At 43.9% G+C, this 19,011-nt stretch overlaps 1 protein-coding gene across 1 annotated transcript in view; it reads left to right on the top strand.

Moving 5' to 3' along the window:
• The window catches only part of RAB3GAP1 (RAB3 GTPase activating protein catalytic subunit 1), a 95,137-nt gene extending 83,583 nt beyond the window's left edge, over positions 1-11,554 (top strand). Inside the window, exons 20-25 of the mRNA XM_081095380.1 lie at positions 1,894-1,990; positions 2,085-2,188; positions 2,328-2,443; positions 5,328-5,430; positions 8,989-9,009; positions 9,849-11,554. Coding sequence (XP_080951506.1) covers positions 1,894-1,990; positions 2,085-2,188; positions 2,328-2,443; positions 5,328-5,430; positions 8,989-9,009; positions 9,849-10,085 — 678 coding nt within the window. The 3' untranslated portion in view covers positions 10,086-11,554. The remainder of the gene's footprint in view (positions 1-1,893; positions 1,991-2,084; positions 2,189-2,327; positions 2,444-5,327; positions 5,431-8,988; positions 9,010-9,848) is intronic.
• Positions 11,555-19,011: the final 7,457 nt, after the last annotated feature.

Raw genomic sequence — 19,011 nt, 5'->3', positions numbered from 1 at the left:
CACTTTCAAATTGTGGTATGACTAGGTATACTAAAGAGCATACCACATCCATACAAAACTATAAAAAACAAAATGCAGGTGGGTCACTTAGCTAATGAAAACATTTACCAGAAAATTGACCATGAAGCAGAAAATTGTTAACAACACACCATACATACTGAATCAGATATCTTTAAACAAGCATAGGGGATATGAAAAATCACTTTTAATCAGAAATACTAAAACCAAGAGCAAAAATGGACCCAAAAACTCTGCAAAGTAGTGAAACCACAGCTGGTTTAACAATATAGAAATAGAAGAAAAAGACACCATATCAAAAATAAAGACTAAATGACAAAGAGCCCAAGAGAGAGTAGATTCATATTGAAATATAATAAAAGGCATCAAGAAAAAGTGGCAAAGGACTAAAGTGGGTTAGAGAGAAAGTAGTAGAAATGGAAAATAGGAAAAGTAGGAATAATACTCATTTTATCAGAGTCCTTGAAGAAAAATCAAAACACTAGCCCTGGTTAGGCGGCTCAGTTGGTTGGAACATCATCCTGCACACCAAAAGGTTGTGGATTTGATTTCTGGTCCAGCACATACCAATCAATGTCTCTACCTCTGCCTCTCCTCTCCCTCCTTCTCTCCCTCCCTCTCCTCCTTTTCTTCTCTCTCCCTCCCTTTCTCTCTCTCTCCTTCTCTCTCTCTCTCTCTCTCTCTCTCTCTCTCTCTCTCTCTCTCTCTCTCTCTCCCCCTCTCCCTCTCCCTTTCCCTCTCCCTCTCCCTCCCTCCCCCTCTCTCCAGAAATAAAAATAAAAACATATCCTCCGGTGAAGATTCAAAATCAAAGCACTAAAACAGAACTAATGTTTAAAACTGCAATCCAAGAAAATTTTAAAAAAGGAAGAAAATGGCATCACTTGTGCTACATAAAAGCCAGTGACATCAAACCTGGTTAATACCTTATCTGTTGCAGTTTTAACCTCTCCCAAAGACATAATCTTAATCAACCAGTATGGAATTCTGGCCAGGCACCAGTGAGGTAATGTCACCCGGGCCCTCTACCCCCATAGAAAGAAGAGTCAATCTGCATGATAAAAATGCTGTATTTTTTAAATCAGAAAAGTAAAACAATTTCCATTTTAGAAAAAGACAATAAAACAACCAACCCAAAAAAATCAATGGAGGGTCACTAGAAATGTTTAGAAATAATAAGTGAGAAAAACAGGTCACAAACAGTATTTTAGACACTTAATATTAGTTCATTTAATGTTATGTGCACTTGATATTTTGAAAAATTCTGGAATGAAAATGTTCCACCATTAAAAATTCTATACCTAGATGGTATGATTTACAGGTAGTTTTTATTAATTTGTATGCATTACATATGGAAGTGGGGATGGGAGATATGAGAATATTAACCCTATTGAAGACAGAAGTATGCAGTTGTCTTCAGTAACATTATTCTTACCTTTGGAAGTAGTAGTTATTTACCTGGAATGTAGGGGTAGATACTAAGAGAAGAGAGCTCTTCTCTACTTTTGTTATAGATGTGAGTTCAGTGGTCCAAAGCAGCCGGTGTGCCACAATAATTTTTAAAGCGTGCAACACCTGACCATTTAGTCAGGGACACTGATCTCTTTTCTCTTAGATTGTCAAATAAAAAATTGGCAGCAGCCAACACAATAGCCGTCTGGTGTGAATGAATCAAAATTATACCTATTTTTTTTTTGTCAGATTGTCAAAAAATATATTTTTGGTGTGCTGCAGAATTCCAGTAATGAGTTTATGTGTGCCGTGAGATGAAAAAAGTTGAAAATCACTGGTCCAGAGGATTTTTTGTTTCGTAAATGGCTGCTTTATTCGTAGGCAGCTGCATTGATCATTTATCTGAGTCTGTGCCTCCTCCAGGTGCTGCACTATCTGGCAATGCAGAAACCTGCAGACCTCGCTCGGCACCTGCTACCTTGTGTAATTCATGCAGCTGTACTCAAGGTAAAGGAAGAAGGTAAATGTCTTACTTGAATAGTAATTAGTTCATTTCTAAAATGAAAGTGTATTTTGTCTAACTTATTTAATGATGATTTTGATCTTTCTAATAGAAAGTCTGGAAAACATTTCTTCCGTTAAGAAGATTATCAAGCAGATAATATCCCATTCCAGCAAAGTCCTGCACTTTCCCAATCCGGAAGACAAGAAACTAGAAGTAAGTTGGGTGACTGTCAGCATCTCGCCAAGTACGCTCTCTTCCCAGTGGGCAGTAATTACTTTCAAGAAACATTTTAAAAGGCTTTGCCTTTCTTTGCTGTTTTCCAATGTTATGACTTTCTCTTTTCTATTGTTAGGAAATCATCCATCAAATTACTAATGTGGAAGCCCTAATTGCTAGAGCCCGCTCACTGAAAGCCAAGTTTGGAACTGAGAAATGTGAACAAGAGGAGGAAAAGGAAGATCTCGAAAGGTAATTGCTATTTGACGCGCTCATTTTTGTCTGCAGTAGGAAAATCCACCACTGCTTTAGAAAATTTTAATGAAATATTGAGATTCTTTGTGATGTTCTCCTATTATTTGCCAGCATTAGCCAGATTCAGAGGAATAATTATCATAGGATTTGACCTCTACCGTATTTCTGAGTACTTTCTAGGTGTTTCCATTGCTCCCACTTGCAGAAGCAAGTCTACCAGGTCTCTCTTCCCAGCAAAGTCCTTGTTTGCTCCCGGAGGCGTGGTGCCTGTACCTGAGGAGAAGCCATTATTGACGCTGTCACTAGCAGTGCCCAGAGCTTTGCTTTCAGCTCTCACTGTTCCTTAACCACAGCCTGAGGGGTTCTGCAACTGTAATTCTGCTCAATATTCATTTAATTTTTTAAAAATACCTGTGAGAGCAAAGGTGCATTTACTGTGCACCTTGCAGATATGTTTGGAGAGTGACCGGTAGCCTCTCCAGGATGAGGCAAATGGCTGGGCCGGTCTTCTTCTCCTGGCAGCATCATTATCAAGGGAGCCTTCAGTGTGAGCCCCTGTCTGTGTGTGCCCATTGAAAGGACATGTTGCTATAATGTGTGATAAAGTGTTTCCAAACTACCTACTTCAGTAGCTTGAATTTGTTATAATGTTAACATCGTCAGTAGCCTTTTCACAAGGAATGGCATTATGGATGCTAGAAAATTAATAGTCTATGACAAGGCTATAGCTTCTAACAAGGTTTTGTTTGAATTTTATATCTTTTGGTGCGTGACATTTTCTCCCAGCTTTCTTTGTTCTTAAAAATGTCTTTTTTTCCTTTTCTGGATCTACTCTGTTCATCAGTTTATTTTGTTAATTAGATTCCACATATGAGTGAGATTATGTGATACTTGTCTTCCTCTGACTGCTTATTTCACTTAGCATAATACTCTCCAGGTCCCTCCGTGCTGTCTTAAAGGGTAAAAGATCCTTTTCTTTTTCTTCTTCTTTTTTTCTTTTTTACTGCTGCATAGTATTCCACGGTGTAAATGTACCACAGTTTTTTTTATCCACTCATCTACTCATGGGCTCTTGTACTGTTTTCAGTCTTAGCTAATGTATAATTGCACTGCTATGAACATGGTGCATGTTTTTTCTGATTGGTGTTTTGGGTCTCTTAGGATATATTCCTAGAAGTGGGATCACTAGGTCAAATGGCAGTTCCATATTTAATTTTTTGAGGAAACTCCATACTGTTTTCCATAATGACTGCACCAGTCTGCAATCCCACCAGCAGTGTAGTAGGATTTCCTTTTCTCCACATCCTCACCAGCTTGTCATTTGGTTTTTTTTGTGTTTTTTTTTTACATGTTCTTTTTTTTTTTTTTTTTTTTTTTTTTAGTTAAGGTATTACAAATGTGTCCACATCCCCCTTGTCATTTGTTAATTTGTTGATAGTAGCCATTCTGACAGATGTGAGGTGATACCTCATTGTTATTTTAATTTGCATCTCTCTGATGATCAGTGAGTTTGAGCATTTTTTCATATGCCTCTTGGCCATCTGTATGTCTACTTTGAAGAGGTGTCTATTTAGGTCCTTTGCCCATTTTTTGATTGGATTGTTTGTCTTCATTTTGTTAAGTCATATGAGTTCCTTATATATTTTGGATATTAACCCTTTGTCAGATGTATCTTTGCCAAATATGTTCTCCGATACAATAGGCTCCCTTTTCGTTTTATTGATGGTTTCTTTTGCTGTGCAGAAGCTTTTTATTAGATGTAGTCTCATTTGTTTATTTCCTCCTTAGTTTCCTTTGCTCAGGAGATATAGCCATAAACATATTACTACGAGAGATGTCTGAGATTTTGCTGCCTAGGATTTCTTCTAGGATTTTTATGTTTTTCTGACTTACATTTAAGTCTTTTATCCATTTTGAGTTTATTCTTGTGTAAGTTGGTGATCTAGTTTCATTTTTTTTGCATGTATCTGTCCAATTTTCCCAACATCATTTATTGGATAGACTGTCCTGACTCCATTGTATGCTCTTGCCTCCTTTGTCAAATAGTAATTTAGCATAATGGAAAATGCCTTCCTTTTAAATGAGAAGAATGAGCTCTAATCAAGTGAGTCGTTTCTAAAATAGCAGTATCAGTCAGTGAGCAGGCAGTGCATGCCTGGTGGTTCTGCCTTCGACTCTCTTAGCTCTACTCTACAGATCTGAGATGGACTTGGCAGTACAGTACAGTATTTCCAGCACAAAATGTCACTGTTTATAGTCATGACACTGCCCAGCAAAACATGCATTTTGTGCATGCATGCACATATGCACTTACACACCTCACAAGAGCAAAAGCAGCCCTGACCGGGTGGCTTGGTTAATTGGAGCATCACCCTGTGCACCAAAAGGTTGTGGTTCGATTACTTGTCAGGGCACATACCTAGGTTGTGGGTTCAGTCCTCTGTTGGGGCATGGACAGGAGGCAACTGCTCCATGTTTCTTTCCCTCTTCCCCTTCCTCTCATTCTCTCAAATCAATTAAAAAACAAACAAACATATCCTTGAGTGAGGATTAAAAATATTAATATTTTTAAAAGAATAAAAACAAACATGAATCTTTGCTTTGTTGTATAAATGAAACTTGGTTTTTGTTATCAACTTTTACTGAATATTTCTTCTAACACTTTGACAGAGATGGGCTTTTCACAAATTTTATGAAAACACTTCAAAGGTAGTAAGAATTGTCATTTGAGTCCATTTTAATTCAAATATCAATGTATCCTGTTATAAAGTTCCACTCCAGCCATGGTAGTTGAGCTTTATCAGTGTGAGGGTTTGCCCACAAAATTAATCTGGAGGATGGATGGGAAGTGAGCAGCTCGCCTTCTATTCTTTCTCCCCAGGTTTGTGAGCTGCCTGTTAGAGCAGCCCGAAGTGCTGGTGGTGGGCGCGGGCAGAGGACACGCCGGCAGAATCATTCACAAGCTGTTCGTGAACGCACAGCGGGTACGTGAGGCTCCTCACTGACATGCCATGGCTTCACCAGCCCCCTGCTCAGTGGGGCGCTGTTTTGATTCAGACACATGGCTGCTTCCACAGCTGCTGGCCCAGTGTGAGCCTGGGTATTGCATTCAGATGTTGCTTTCTTATATGTTTAAGGAAAATGATAACTATATTTTAGGACCTAAATTTCAGAAAGGTCTGAAATCCGTTGTTACAGAATCTGATAGGGACTCAGTGGCCAATGGCCAGTCCTGTGCTGTAGGAAAAAATGTCGCCTACTTTTAAATTAGAACGGGGCTCGATTTTACTGGTCAGACTCCATGTACAGCAAATGGTTTCACAGGTTAACTATGAAGTTAGTAAGTCTAACTGTTTTTATAACGGTGAAGAGATCTAGCTGAAGAGGGTTCCTAGGAAGGAGGCGCAGGGTTTCAGAGTTTGGGGATGGAAACGGGCTTCACAGGAATAAGCCTGATTTGAAACGGCGTCTTTATCATGACTTCTGCTGTGAAAGTACAGGTTTAGAATCAGATCATACCTTCTGACATCCTAAAGCACTGAGATTGCGATTTTCATAGAGATGCTTCTAGTTAGCCTTTGTACTGATGCTCTCTGTACCACTCTGTTCATGGGTAGAGGTGCTGGCATCCCAATGGTGACCTCATGTCCGGGCTCGTTAACCCTAAAGGTTCTGTTAGAATATTACCCAGTGTACTAAGTCCCGGTGCCCTTACCTGACAGTGAGGACACTGGAATGACCCAGATTTGAAGGTGTGATTCTCAGAATCAAATAAGAAAAAGACTTTTAATGGGTTTACACAGGAGTAAAAACTTCATAATCTCCTTTGAGTTTATCTGGAGTATTCTATTTAATATATCAAAATCAGGGCCAAGTATATTGATCTGAATTTTTAGGAAGAATTAAAACCTGAGATTATTTATGAAGGTAGCTCTTTAAATTTAAGAATTTCCAGTTAAAAACTAAGTATTTCAGTTCCTTATAAATGAGAGTTCTAGAAAGCAATAGATAATTATTTGGATTTATTCTGTTTTTGTCTCTGGCATGAAACCAAGAACTGAGTTTGTTTTCACACCCTATGTCTTCTTCACCTGCTTACTCACCAGATGCTCATGAGCTCATTTCTTGTTATCACCAATATGAACTTTCCTCATATTGCAAAAACTCTCGTCAGTTTCTAAAATTTGTGTGTTAAGAGGATTTAAAACCTAAAGTGTTCATATATTTAATGCTGAGAGTGTTACTTGTTTGAATAGTTATGCAAAATTATTCTCCCCAAAATGGAAATAGCCTCCAAACCCCCCACCTCCCAGACTATAAGTAAAGGCTCATTGTAAAAATTTGGGCAACACGGAAAATTCTAAAGGAATCATTAAATCACATTAAAAATTAATCACATTAATCTCACTCCCCACTGATGATCACTGCCAACATTTAACAAGTAGTGTATGCGAATATATGTATATTTTACAAAAATAGGATTATCTATCTATATAAAAGCCTAAATGACCGTTAGGACAGAACAGCTAGTCGGCCAGTCGCTGTGACCTGCACTGACCATGAGGAGGCAGATGCTCAACGCAGAAGCTGCCCCTGGTGGTCAGTGCGCTCCCACAGCCAACCTCCCGTGGCCCCTCCACCCAGCCAGCAAACCTTTCATGGCCCCAGCCAGCCGGCCAACCTCCTGTAGCCCCTCCGGCTGGCCGGTCCCCCCATAGGCCTCGATCGTCAGCCAGGCTGAGGAACTCCACCCAGACATGAATTCGTGCGCCGGGCCTCTAGTCCTATGTAATAAAGGCTAATATGCAAATTTTCCCTTCGACTAGTTGTTCAACCAAGGGGCGGGGCCAGCCAGCCAACCTCCCGCATCCCCTCTTCCCAGCCGACCAGACCCCACCTGTGCACGAATTCATGCACTGGGCCTCTAGTATTATATAATTTATTATTCTTGTTGTCTACACAATATAATTATCTTTTTACATCAATAAATATGAGTGTATCATCTTTTCAGGGCCTCATCATATAGCCAATCTGAAATTGTTCATTCATCCCACATTATGTAATTGTAAAAGATTTCAAACTTCCATACCTTGTGGTGAATGTTTCAGGGAATTGGCAGACTAATCCATAAAACAAGCACTTGGTTGGTACATTTCTAAATTCAGTCCTTAAATGCCTGGCTAATGAAAACCATTCAAGTGTATTCATGTAGCTTTTTTTTCATAACTCACATTGTATATCAGTTTACTAATATAGGCACACAGTAATTTTATATATTCATACATTTTAGCCCTGGCCAGTCTAACCCATCAGTTAGAGTGTTTGCCCAAGGACCAGGGGCTCGTGGATTCGATTCCTGATCAAGGGCATGTACCTGGGTTTCAGGTTCACTCCCTGCCCCTGTCCAGGCAGGTGAGGGAGGCAACCAATCAGTGTGTCTCTCTCTTCCCTCCCCACCCCCCACTTCCACTCTCTCTAAAAATCAATGGAAAAAATATCCATTGGTGAGAATTAACCACAAAAAATCATACATTTTTGTTGTTGTTTTTGTTAATCCTCACCTGAGGATATTTTTCCATTGATTCTTTTTTTTTTTTTTTTTTTTTTTTTTAGGCAAAGTGGAAGAGAGAGGGAAAGACAGAGAGAAACATCAGTGTGAGAGAGGCACTTTGATTGGTTGCCTCCTGCACAAGCCCTGACCAGGGCCTGAGCTGGGGAGGAGCCTGCAACCGAGGTACATGCCCTTGATCGGAATCAAACTCAGGACCCTTTAGTCCACAGGCCAACACTCTATCCACTGAGCCAAACCGGCTAGAGGGAAAAAAAATCATACATTTTAATTAACTTCATGATTATATGTTTCAGTGGTATATACGTAAATGGAATTCAGCAAATAAACCACTGATTTGATTTTGCTTCATTCTTGCTAAATTGAATAACTTTGAGACCTTTTCTTAAATCTATTGGATTATCTATTTTTCAAGACATGAACACTTTTTTTTAGCATCTTAATTTTTTTAGTAAAACTCATAGATTCTTTGCCCGGCCGGTATGGCTCAGTGGTTGAGCATCGACCCATGAACAAAGAGGTCACTGGTTCGATTCCTGTTCAGGGCACAGGTCCAGGTTATGGGCTTATCCTCACCCAGTAGGGGGTGTGCAGGAGGCAGCCGATAAATGATATTTCGCTCATTGATGTTTCCATCTCTCTATCCCTCTCCCTTCCTCTCTCTCTCAAAAAAAAATCAATAAAAACTTATTTTTTAAAAAGTGGTAGATTTTTGTTAAATCATTTTCCCATTAAATGACATTCTGTACGTCACCTGTTGAGCCATCAGATGCATGAGTAGTGGGTATGTCTGCTCAGTTTGATAACTAGGTGTGTTGTATGTTTGTCTTGATAATTCTTTTGATAGAATCATGTTCCTTAATATAGTGCATGCTGTCTGAAATAATCTTGAAATTCCTTGTCTCTTTTTAAAACCATCTTGCTTGTTTTTGTTTCCCTTTCATCACTGTTTCTTTTCTCACCCTTTCTCAAGCTGACTGAATCTTCTGATGAGGTAACAAACAGCCTTGTCCCTCATAGTTTCTTGTTCCTTCCCCTCCCTCTAACTTCGTAAGATCATTAAGACTAACGACCTCTTTAACAGTTTGGATTTGACATACCTTTCTGGCTGATTCTTGTATAACATAGTTTCATATTTCCATTGCCAAAATTTTTTTTTTTTCCAAATCAGGGATATTCTGAAAGAAATACAGTGATCAGAGAAATGAAACAACTATAGTGATCAGAGTTAAATTGAAGACTAATTGAATATGTATTTTATGCAATTTTAATGAGAAAATAGATGCCTTTGATATTGAGAACTTCTCTTTTGTTGCCATTGCTACATTACATAGACCTCACTGCTACCTCACATTAGCTGCCCAGCAAACAATACCACTGTCCCCAGTTTTAATTCGACCAGTGAACCTTAAAGAGAATTGGAACCCAGCATAAAAAACACCTTCCTAGCCTCTGTGAGAACCAACTCCATTACTGGACTGAGGACATCAGACTCTCTTGGGTCTTTGCTAGAAGAAACGCAGAAACAGGCACATTTTCCCTCTTCATCAGGTGTTTGAATATGGCCCCCACTTTTCAAAGCAGATTGCCCGGCAGTCATTATCCCTTCTGTCTCTCTCACCAATTTATTTGTAACCTCTGGCAGCTCATGTAGTGTTTCAAACTTCTTGTATTTTCTGTGTTGTGTTCTTGAGTAGTCATAACATAGTTGACAACATTACTGAATAATGTAGAACATTTTTCTGTATTTATCATGTTTATTCATCTGTCCTTCATAGTGATGTAAGTTTAGCACCGACTTGATCTTGAATTTAGCATTTGATTCTATTCAAGGCTGCAGCCATGGCTCCACCGGAGGAGGAACTGAAGAGAATGGGCTCTGCAGAGGAGAGAAGGCAGAACTCCGTGTCAGACTTCCCACCCCCTGCTGGCCGGGAACTCATTCTGCGCACCACAGTGCCCCGCCCCGCCCCCTACTCCCGAGCTCTGCCTCAGCGCATGTACAGTGTTCTCACCAAGGAAGATTTCCGGCTGGCAGGTGCTTTTTCATCAGACACCTCCTTCTTCTAGTTCTTCCTGGGCCACCCCATTGTGACTTCAGAGGCAGTGCTGACCCCTTCTGTGGGAAGGAGGTTGTGTTGGTCAGAACCTGGGAGGCCTGAAGAGGGCCTGTCCAGTTGAACGATCAAGCGTCGTACTGGCATCTGAAAGACTTTCTGGTGCCAAGCTTGGGCAGGGTAGTAGCTTGTGGGGTCCGAGGTAATGGGCTTGAACTATTGAAAGATTTCTTCCCCAAAGAGATGGCCCTTGGGGTGGGGTTGGGGACCAAAAATGCAGGAGCTCTCTGTACTCACTCTGTTGTGTTCAAGATTGTGTTCATTTATTCTTTCTGTGACTGTCCCTTAGGCTGTTGCCTTGCATTTATAGTCTGTGCAAACACTTCTTATTTTTATTAGTATCAAGTATGCAAAGTAGAGGATCTGTTAACTCAGATTTCTGGGTGTTTTGGAGGTAGAATCTATTCCCAGAATCTGTGTTTTTAATATATTAAATGGCATTCTGTTTATTCAATCACCTGGTCACCATTTTTATTGTACTAATTAACTTTCGATGAGCATTTTGAATATTCTAGGAGAAATCCTAGAGTTTCACATAGATATGTGTTTTTCCATATATGACCTAAATGTATTCCTTCTGATAAAACTATATTAAATGTCACTGCAAATTAGTTTGATACCTACTAGTATCTTGTAAGGCTTCTCTTACTTGTTTTGTTTTGGGTGCCATGTAAAAAGATAGCCTGCAAATTATTGTTCTCTCCTTCCCTTCTTGTTCAGTCTGCATTCCTTTTGTGTGGTTGCTGGTTGGATACCATATTTAATGAAGTATAACAAAAATACAGTCTTGGTACATAGAGATCATCATGCAGTTAGTATAATTTGGTATATGTGCTAATGTAATGAATAGATTATTATTTCAGTGAACTATTTTACTTCTGTATTTTAGTTAAAATGAAAATAATTGATGGGGATATGGCGTAGGACTAGCATAAGGGCAACCACAGAATACTTCTAGTTGTCTGCTGATCAAGATTTATTATGTCTGTGTTGCTATAGGGCCTTTGTTCAATAATCTTAAATCTATTTTTAGGCCTAAAGTTCCCACTTTAATCCAAAGTAAAAAATGCTTATAATGAAGCATAGACCTTGCTGTGAAACTTTAAAGAATTAATAGATCTGTGTAAACCTGTTATATTTTTGTAAAAAAAAAAAAAAAAAAGAGTATGTGTGTACATATTTAAGTGTGTGTGTGTGTGTGTGTGTGTGAGTGTGTGTGTGTGTGAAGGAGGGAGGCCGGTTGATCACCGCCAGCCTCCACAGAGCTCTTCTGTGAGATGCTGGACTGGTTGATGGTGCACCACAGAGGTACAATGAAGACGGAGTCTGTCTGCTTTCCAGTGGGACGTTAATAAGAAAGACACATTTTACCGAGAGAGGTTGGGCTTCAGAATGGCATTGTGAGTCTAATAAAAAGGAAGTGCTGCTTTCTCTGGCTGGTTTTCTCTTTTTTTCTTCCCTCTGGTGTTTCATTGTTATTTTAGTTAATTTTATACTATCTCAGATCTTGCGAACTATTTGCAGCCTGCTGGGTCTTGCAGGAATCTCAAGAATATTCTTTGTATCTTTTTTAAAATGGAACTTACCCCATTTTACTTTTATTATAGTTAAGTGTTTATTTCACAGGTATTTTTAAGAAATAAAAACCAGGTACTATACTAGCCATTGAAAACAGAACAGAAACCAGAACTCCCTCCTCCTTTAAGAGACCTTCGTGTCACTAGGGAAGGCTGATACCATGCTGCCATAAAGTGGAGAGCACAGCCCACCAGCTATGCATGGGAGGTCCAGTATGTACCATATCACTGTACTCATTCACGCGTTGGCATGGAGAGTAATGCAGGCAATAACAGTGATGCAGGTGAGGTATTGTGGGAGAGGTTTCTCACTCACGCTAGGGATTAGGAGAGTCTGTCTAGATCAGGGGTGGGCAAACTTTTTGACTCGAGGGCCACAATGAGTTCTTAAACTGGACTGGAGGGCCGGAACAAAAGCATGGATGGAGTGTTTGTGTGAACTGATATAAATTCAAAGTAAACATCATTCCATAAAAGGGTACAGTCCTTTTTTTCAATAGTTTTATTCATTTCAAACGCGGCCCGCGGGCCGTAGTTTGCCCACGGCTGGTCTAGATTGAGAGCAGAAGGTGAGTAGCGGCTGACAAAGAGGGGGAAAGAACTGCAGTAATTCCCCCATCCTTACGTGTTGGCCCTACTTTATTGGGATTTTGCCACTGCTCCCATCACGTGGAATTCGTTTTTCCATCCCTTCAGTATGGGCTTAGCCCTGTCTTTCTTTCATCAGTGACTGTTAGCAAGCATGACACAGGCCAAGAGTTGAAAGTACTTGCACACTGGGCTGCCTTCTCCTCCTGCAGGAACCTGAGACATGCCAAGGGCCCACTGAAGGAAGCACGTTGGGGAGGTTTGTGATGCAGAAGTTCCTGATGCAGGAGGGGATAGAAAGAGTGTTATAGGTGAGGAAATAGAATGAGCCAAAACGCAGAAGCAAAAGAAACTGTGTCTTGAGAGAAGAGCCAGCATTTCCGCTTGTGCGGAATGCGGCACCCAGTGTGTGAAGAGGCAAGAGATGAAGATGGTACGGCGAACAGGTGAGATCAGGGTGTTGTGTGTGACCCCAGCGAGGAGTTCGGGCCTTATCCTCAGGGCAGGGTGAGTCGCTGAGGAGTTTTAAGCAAGGGTGGGGCGGGTTCAGCCGTGAGCAAACTACGGCCCGCGGGCTGTTTGAAATGAATAAAACTATTGAAAAAAAAGACCGTACCCTTTTATGTAATGATGTTTACTTTGAATTTATTCACACAAACACTCCATCCATTCTTTTGTTCCGGCCCTCTGGTCCAGTTTAAGAACCCATTGTGGCCCTCGAGTCAAAAAGTTTGCCCACCCCTGGGTTAGATGGTAATTTAGCAGGACAAACAGATTGGGGAGTCTGGGAAAGTGTGCATTCCTACTTCTTGCACTAAATTGGATAGCAGCAATTATATGGTCGGTGTTTTTTCCTCTTGTGCTTTGTACTATGCTGCAAAGCCTGACAAATGCACACAGCACCCACGTGACGTCCTCAAGCGGGCCGTCCCACGCCTGTGTGTTCCTATACCACCACGGTAATTCAGATTTCTCTGCAGGTTGGGATTTTGTAAAGTCCAGTAAGCATTTATATTTATTTTCCATTCAGCAAGTGTTTATTGAGTGCCAACTCTGTGCCAGGCACTGTTCTGGGCAACAAGAACTCAGCAGTGAGCAGGATAGATGAAAGACCGTCATGGACATGACAGGAAAGGACACCGGGGGGACGGGGAAGGCCTGAGTGGTGACATTTGAGCAAAGGCCTGCATGGAGTGAAGGGTGCCGCCTCAAGAGTGTCTGGCAGATGATTCTAGACAGCGCAGCATCTAGAGCAGAGGACGAGGTGTTATGGGTTAGCTCAGTGAGATAGACCACCGACTCAGAATTTAAATTTTAAGAGCCTTTATTAAGCTGACCAGCTGACTGCTAGCTGTGTCCTTCCCATAAGAGCCCACAGCTTGCAGTGCAGACCAAGAGTACAGCAAGACCTTTTATCTGCAACACTACAAAGTATTTTTTTTAAAAAAAGAAAAAAACTGCAAAGCGGGTCATTAGCCGTTCCTGGTACTGGCAGGGTAAAAAGTTTACATAACATTTACGAGCAGGGTCACACCTGGCTGGGTTCAATCATAACACATTGCTTTTCTAGCGAGGTAATTAGCAATTTTTCTCTCCCATGGTCCCTGCCCCTCAGCCTACTTAGTAATTCTTTTTTGTCAGGCCCCTGCCCCTAGCACATTCCCTACTGGTCTTATGGCCGAATCAAGTCTTTGATTCAGCGTCCTCCTCTAAGATTCTGGAGTATTGGGTGTGTAGGACCATAAGCTTGACAGCTTGGATTCGGTCTTGGGTAAAATTGAGGAGACACCTGAGCAGGCAGGATCCGAGAATGAGACCTACTGTTAGGAGAAGGAGGGGCCCTGCCACAGCAGATAGGAGGGTCGTGAGCCACGGGGACCAGGAGAACAGATTCTCATACCAGTTCCCCTCTGCCCTGCGGGCCTCTTCTCTGTCCATCAGCCGTTTCCGTAACCGACTTAAACTTTCTCTGATTACCCCGGAGTGGTTAGTGTAGAAGCAGCACGCCTCCCCTAATGCTAGGCACAGTCCCCCTTGTTTCAGGAAAAGTAGGTCGAGTCCCCTCCTGTTCTGTAAGACTACTTCAGCTAAGGACCCTACTGATTCCTCCAACTGTCCTATGGATTTTTTTTTAGGGTACTCAGGTCTTGGTCAATTTGATTACCCAGTTCTTTGTAATTTTGATGTCCTGTCAATAGGGCGGCTGTCCCTACCGCTGTGGATCCTGCAATTCCGAGTCCTACGAGTAGGGGAACCAGATCCGGGTTCTCTTAATCCGCCGGGACTCTATGAGGAGGTGCTCCCTTCCTCCTTCCCCTGAGTAATAATACACTTGCGGCAGGTATGAGTTAGGACACAGAGGCCTGGCTCGGGCCCAGTCTGGAGGTTTAGGGAGAGTATGCAAGAGGTGATTCCGGTGATGCATGCCCACCAGGTACCATTTGGGGCCACCAGGTACCAGGGGGCCCCGGACCCTGGTCTCTCGGGAAGTCAGAGTGCCTGGTTACAATTTTCTGCATAGGGGGAATCAGGGAGGGAGTAGTTGGCAGATGCGACACACAGCCCGGCTTCAGTAATATCTCCTAAAGTTAATCCCCTCCTCCCTTTTTCCCATGCACATAGTCCCGGGGTTTCTGCATCCGCGGACACATTGCGGACGTGGGCCACACTTGCCCAAATGGAGCTGAAGCTCCGATCCCTACGTAATAGGGGGGCTCGGGGTTGAGGCACAACCAGCAGTCCGCAGTAAGGTCGGGCGCACTTTTGTTCAGAAGTTGGAACGAGGCTTCCAGCGGCACGAAAATGTCTGGTCTTAGCAGAGCTCCCCGAGGCGGAGGCCAGGTTTCTGCATCCCTGCGACTTGCCTCAGTCTTTGATGATGGTGGTGGCGTGGCGGGCTCATCACACGTGGGGCCGGGCTTGGTCTCCTGACCTCGGGTCGCTGAGGGGCCAGGGGGCCAATTGGGTTGGGCAGTCGGGGTATTTCCCGTCGCTGGATAGTAAATAGTACCCCAGGGTCTGGTCCAGAGACATATAGCCTCAATTCCCATGTCTTTCCCCCGGTCCAGTCTTTAGCCCAATATGCCACTGGTTTAATGACAATGGGGTTGCAGTTTCCAACAGTACAGTTCCTTTCCGGGGCCCCTGGCCGCACCTGTCGGGTGAATCGGATGTCCCTGTCCGGAAGCTTCGGGGGGCCATTTGGCATAGGTTTCACAGCCCCACTATCCACAATAATAATCCTCCTGGTCTCCACACTTCAGAAAGGGAGTCTGGGGCTGGCGCGGGAAGACATATAGGGGAGTATGCCAAAGTTGCTGCTCAGTCCCTCGGGTCCCGCAGCCATAGGTGGTTGCAGCCCTGTGTGTAGCCATTCCCCGGGAATCCCCAGCTGCGACCCGGCTGGGCCCAAATTCATGAGCCTGGGTCTGTCCTGGGGCAGGTTCCAATCCTCCCTGAAGAGGCTACACAGGTCAAACCGGAGAGTCGGTTCGCCGGTGCCCGTTTCTCGGGCCAGTACTACCCCGTCCGTGGTGCGGATCACCCCCAAGGCATAATGTGGGGCCTGGTGGGAGAGGGGCTTACCGAACCGCCACATGACAGCGAGCAGCAGTAGATAGATCATGAGGCAGGTACTAGTTTCATCTTTAGTGGGTCCTGGGTTAGTTTCACTTTCCACCTCTGGGGGCTGTCACCGCTGTCAGCCGCCTTCACTTGGGTGCGATGAATCCAGTGCCTCTTTCCTGCAACTTTGATGGCGGTTGGAGGGCTCAGCACCACCTGGTAGAGCCCATCCCATCTAGGTTCCAGGCTGCCAGGGTCGTGGCGCTTCACCCAGACGAGATCACCCGGAGAGAAGGCAGGCTGCGTTGGACTGGTTCTTGGTGCGTCCTCCTCCCATACGGCTCTCACCACCCGTCGTGCCGACATGGCGCTGCTCTGCAAAGCCTGTAAGGACTTAAGCAAATTTCAGGTAGACAGCCGGGCAAGATTTTCCTCCCTTAGGCGGGAAGGAGAGGTGGCAGCCTGCCAAACATATGGGATGCACCTAGCTCTGAGGAGGGCAAAAGGAAGGAGACTTACCCAGTTTTCGCCAGTCTCTAATTTTAACTTAGTTAATGTTTTTCTAAGGTCCAATTTATTCTCTCTACCTGTCCAGAACTCTGTAGCCTATAAACACAATGCAATTTCCAAGTAACTCTCAGGGCCTTAACTGTGGATTGTGTAACTTTGGCGGTAAACGCCGGGCCATCGTCGGACCCCATGTACAGTGGTAGGCTAAACCGGGGGACAATTTCAGTGAGGAGTTTCCTAACTACGGCCTGTGCTGTCTCTGTCTTGGTTGGATATGCCTCAGGCCAGTCAGAGAAGGTATCAGTGAAAACCAGCAGGTACTTCTGCCCTCCTTGTCCTCCTGGTATCTCAGTGAAGTCCACTTCCCAGTGTTCTCCAGAGTTCTGACCTCGGAATCGCTGCCCCGGCATGGCCACAACAGGGGGCCCTTGATTTACTCAGGCACATACTTGGCACTTTCTAATCAAGTCTGATAGTTTCGTTCCCCCAAGGTGGGTACTCTGGTGGGTCTGGGAAGCGATGGTTCGCCCCAGGGCTTCTGGCACTATAGGCCTCCCATCTGGCAGAATTAGCCATCCAGCCTCTCCTTCCCGGGCCCTTAGTTTCTCAGCTAGCCTCTGCTCCTCCGGCAGATGAGTAGGCTTCTCTGGGAGCCTTTGTGCTGGCAGGGCTACGAGAACTTCTAGGGGCCCTACTGGTCTTTTAGCCAATTCCTTGGCCTCCTGTACGGCCAGTGTAAGGAGATATATCCTTGCAGTCCCTGGTAGGTCACCAGGGCTTCTTAGATCTCCTCTGGCTCCTCCTCATGTTACTACTGCCGCCCCCGCATACTGCATACTGGGTGATGTCCATGTAGAGGGTTTCATCTGGATTCTGCAGGGGCTGGTCCACAAGGTTCTTGCGGAGGGGAGTGAGGGTAGTCAGTGTCTCCTCGCAGTCATGCAAAGGGGCCTCTGCCTCCACGTCAGGGAGGAGTGTGGCAGGGTTCAAGGCAGCTGTTTTCAGGAAGCTAAAAGGTTCACTCTTTTTCCTTTTTCCCACCAGAGGACCTGAGTGAGTGCTATGAGTTCCACAAGGAAGTCCACCTTGTGGCCCCCCAAACTGTCAGGGTTATCCTGGGTTCTTGGGGGCCAGCTGAGCCCTGACAACCCTAATCCACCTCCTTTACCAAGTGCGAGTCGGTTCCCTCGCACTTTTAGGGCATTTCTGTTTCCAATGTCCTTCCTTTCTGCAAAATGCACATTGATTTTTCCCAAGCCAGGGTTGGACTCCTTTTCTCCCGCGAGGCTTTTCTTGGCCCTTGTTGTTTCTCTGGCCTCTTGGGCCTTTTTTTTGTTTTGTTTTTCGTTTAAGGCCAGGAGGACCTTGGCCATCCGGGTGTTTAAACCTGCCGTCGGGTCCTCCCGATTGTTGAAAACCTTCTGGGCCACCTCAACCAACTCAGAGATTGATTTCTCCTCAAAGCCTTCTAACTTCTGTAATTTTTTAATATCTGGGGTCGACTGGGAAACAAATGTAACATTGACAGCCCTCCGATTTTCCGGGGCATCAGGGTTAGGCCCCTGGACTGTCTCTGTCATTTTAGAGAGGTTTGTGGGTCTCCAAGCAGCAGCTTGGATGGCCCCTAATAGAGTCTGGCGATACCGATCGAGAGCCTCCTTTCCCCTGTCACTATTGGGGTTTCAGTTGGGTTGCCTGGAGGGAAACACAGCCTTTAATCTATCTTTAAATGGTAAGAAGAAATTTACAATGTGTCTATAATTAAATAGGTATAGCTGTTCCCTGTAGTAGGGCTCCCCTTATTTAACTTGTTCTCTCAGAACGGACTAAAGGAGCTTTATTTCCTTATAGGGTCTTACATGTCACAGGACCTCACAGGGTCTGTAATTCCTGTAACAGAGGGCCAGTATTCACTACTTTACTAACCCCCTCTGTTCTAGACAGGCCTTCCCCAGTTTCCTACAGTTGAGGTTTTGTGCCACCCCTGACATGGGCATGGTCACACAGGCCTGTAAGACAGTATACAGGCAGCTTAACCCCTATACAACTGGGCTTGGACCTCTGTCTAGCAAATTGCAGTCTATAAGTTCAATATGCAGCCTCCGGTCCTCCTAACCCAACGAGGTTTCGGCCAGTCTCTGAGTCAGACTCCTCCTCTCTTGGAGAATTTCAAAGTCCTGATGACTCCCAGGTCCAGGGAGAGCGCCCTTTTCTTAACTTCGTTTATTAGGTACAGGGCCCTGCTTTCCTTGTCTTCCCACAAGTCCCCTTTATGGCAGAGCAGCGACCAGGCCTCTTTGAAGGGAGTGCACTGGAAGGGGTATCAGCCCCTCCTCTTCCAGCCGCAACAGGTACTAAACCCTTTCAGTACATTTGCAAGCAGGGAGCTTTTACTAGCTCTATCTGCAGCTTTCATAGATCTCAGGCTTGCTACGCTTTCTGGGGCTGTAGGAAGGCTAGTACTAGTCACTGGCTTCTTTCTGGCTTAACTGCTGTAGCCTGCAAGCCAAAGGCCTAAGTCTTGTATTGCTGGTTGTAAAACATTCATTTTTTACTGGGCAGCAGCAGGGCAGCTCTAATGTCAGGTAAATTTCTGCTGTTCTCTACTTTCTTGCTGCTGCTGCTGCTTTTTTTCAGGGC

This window comes from Myotis nattereri, assembly GCF_964212035.1.
Source record: "Myotis nattereri genome assembly, chromosome: 7".
In the NCBI taxonomy this organism is placed as follows: Eukaryota; Metazoa; Chordata; class Mammalia; order Chiroptera; family Vespertilionidae; genus Myotis; species Myotis nattereri.
Note: the sequence above shows the minus strand (reverse complement) of the source record. Positions and strands in the feature narration are given on the sequence as shown.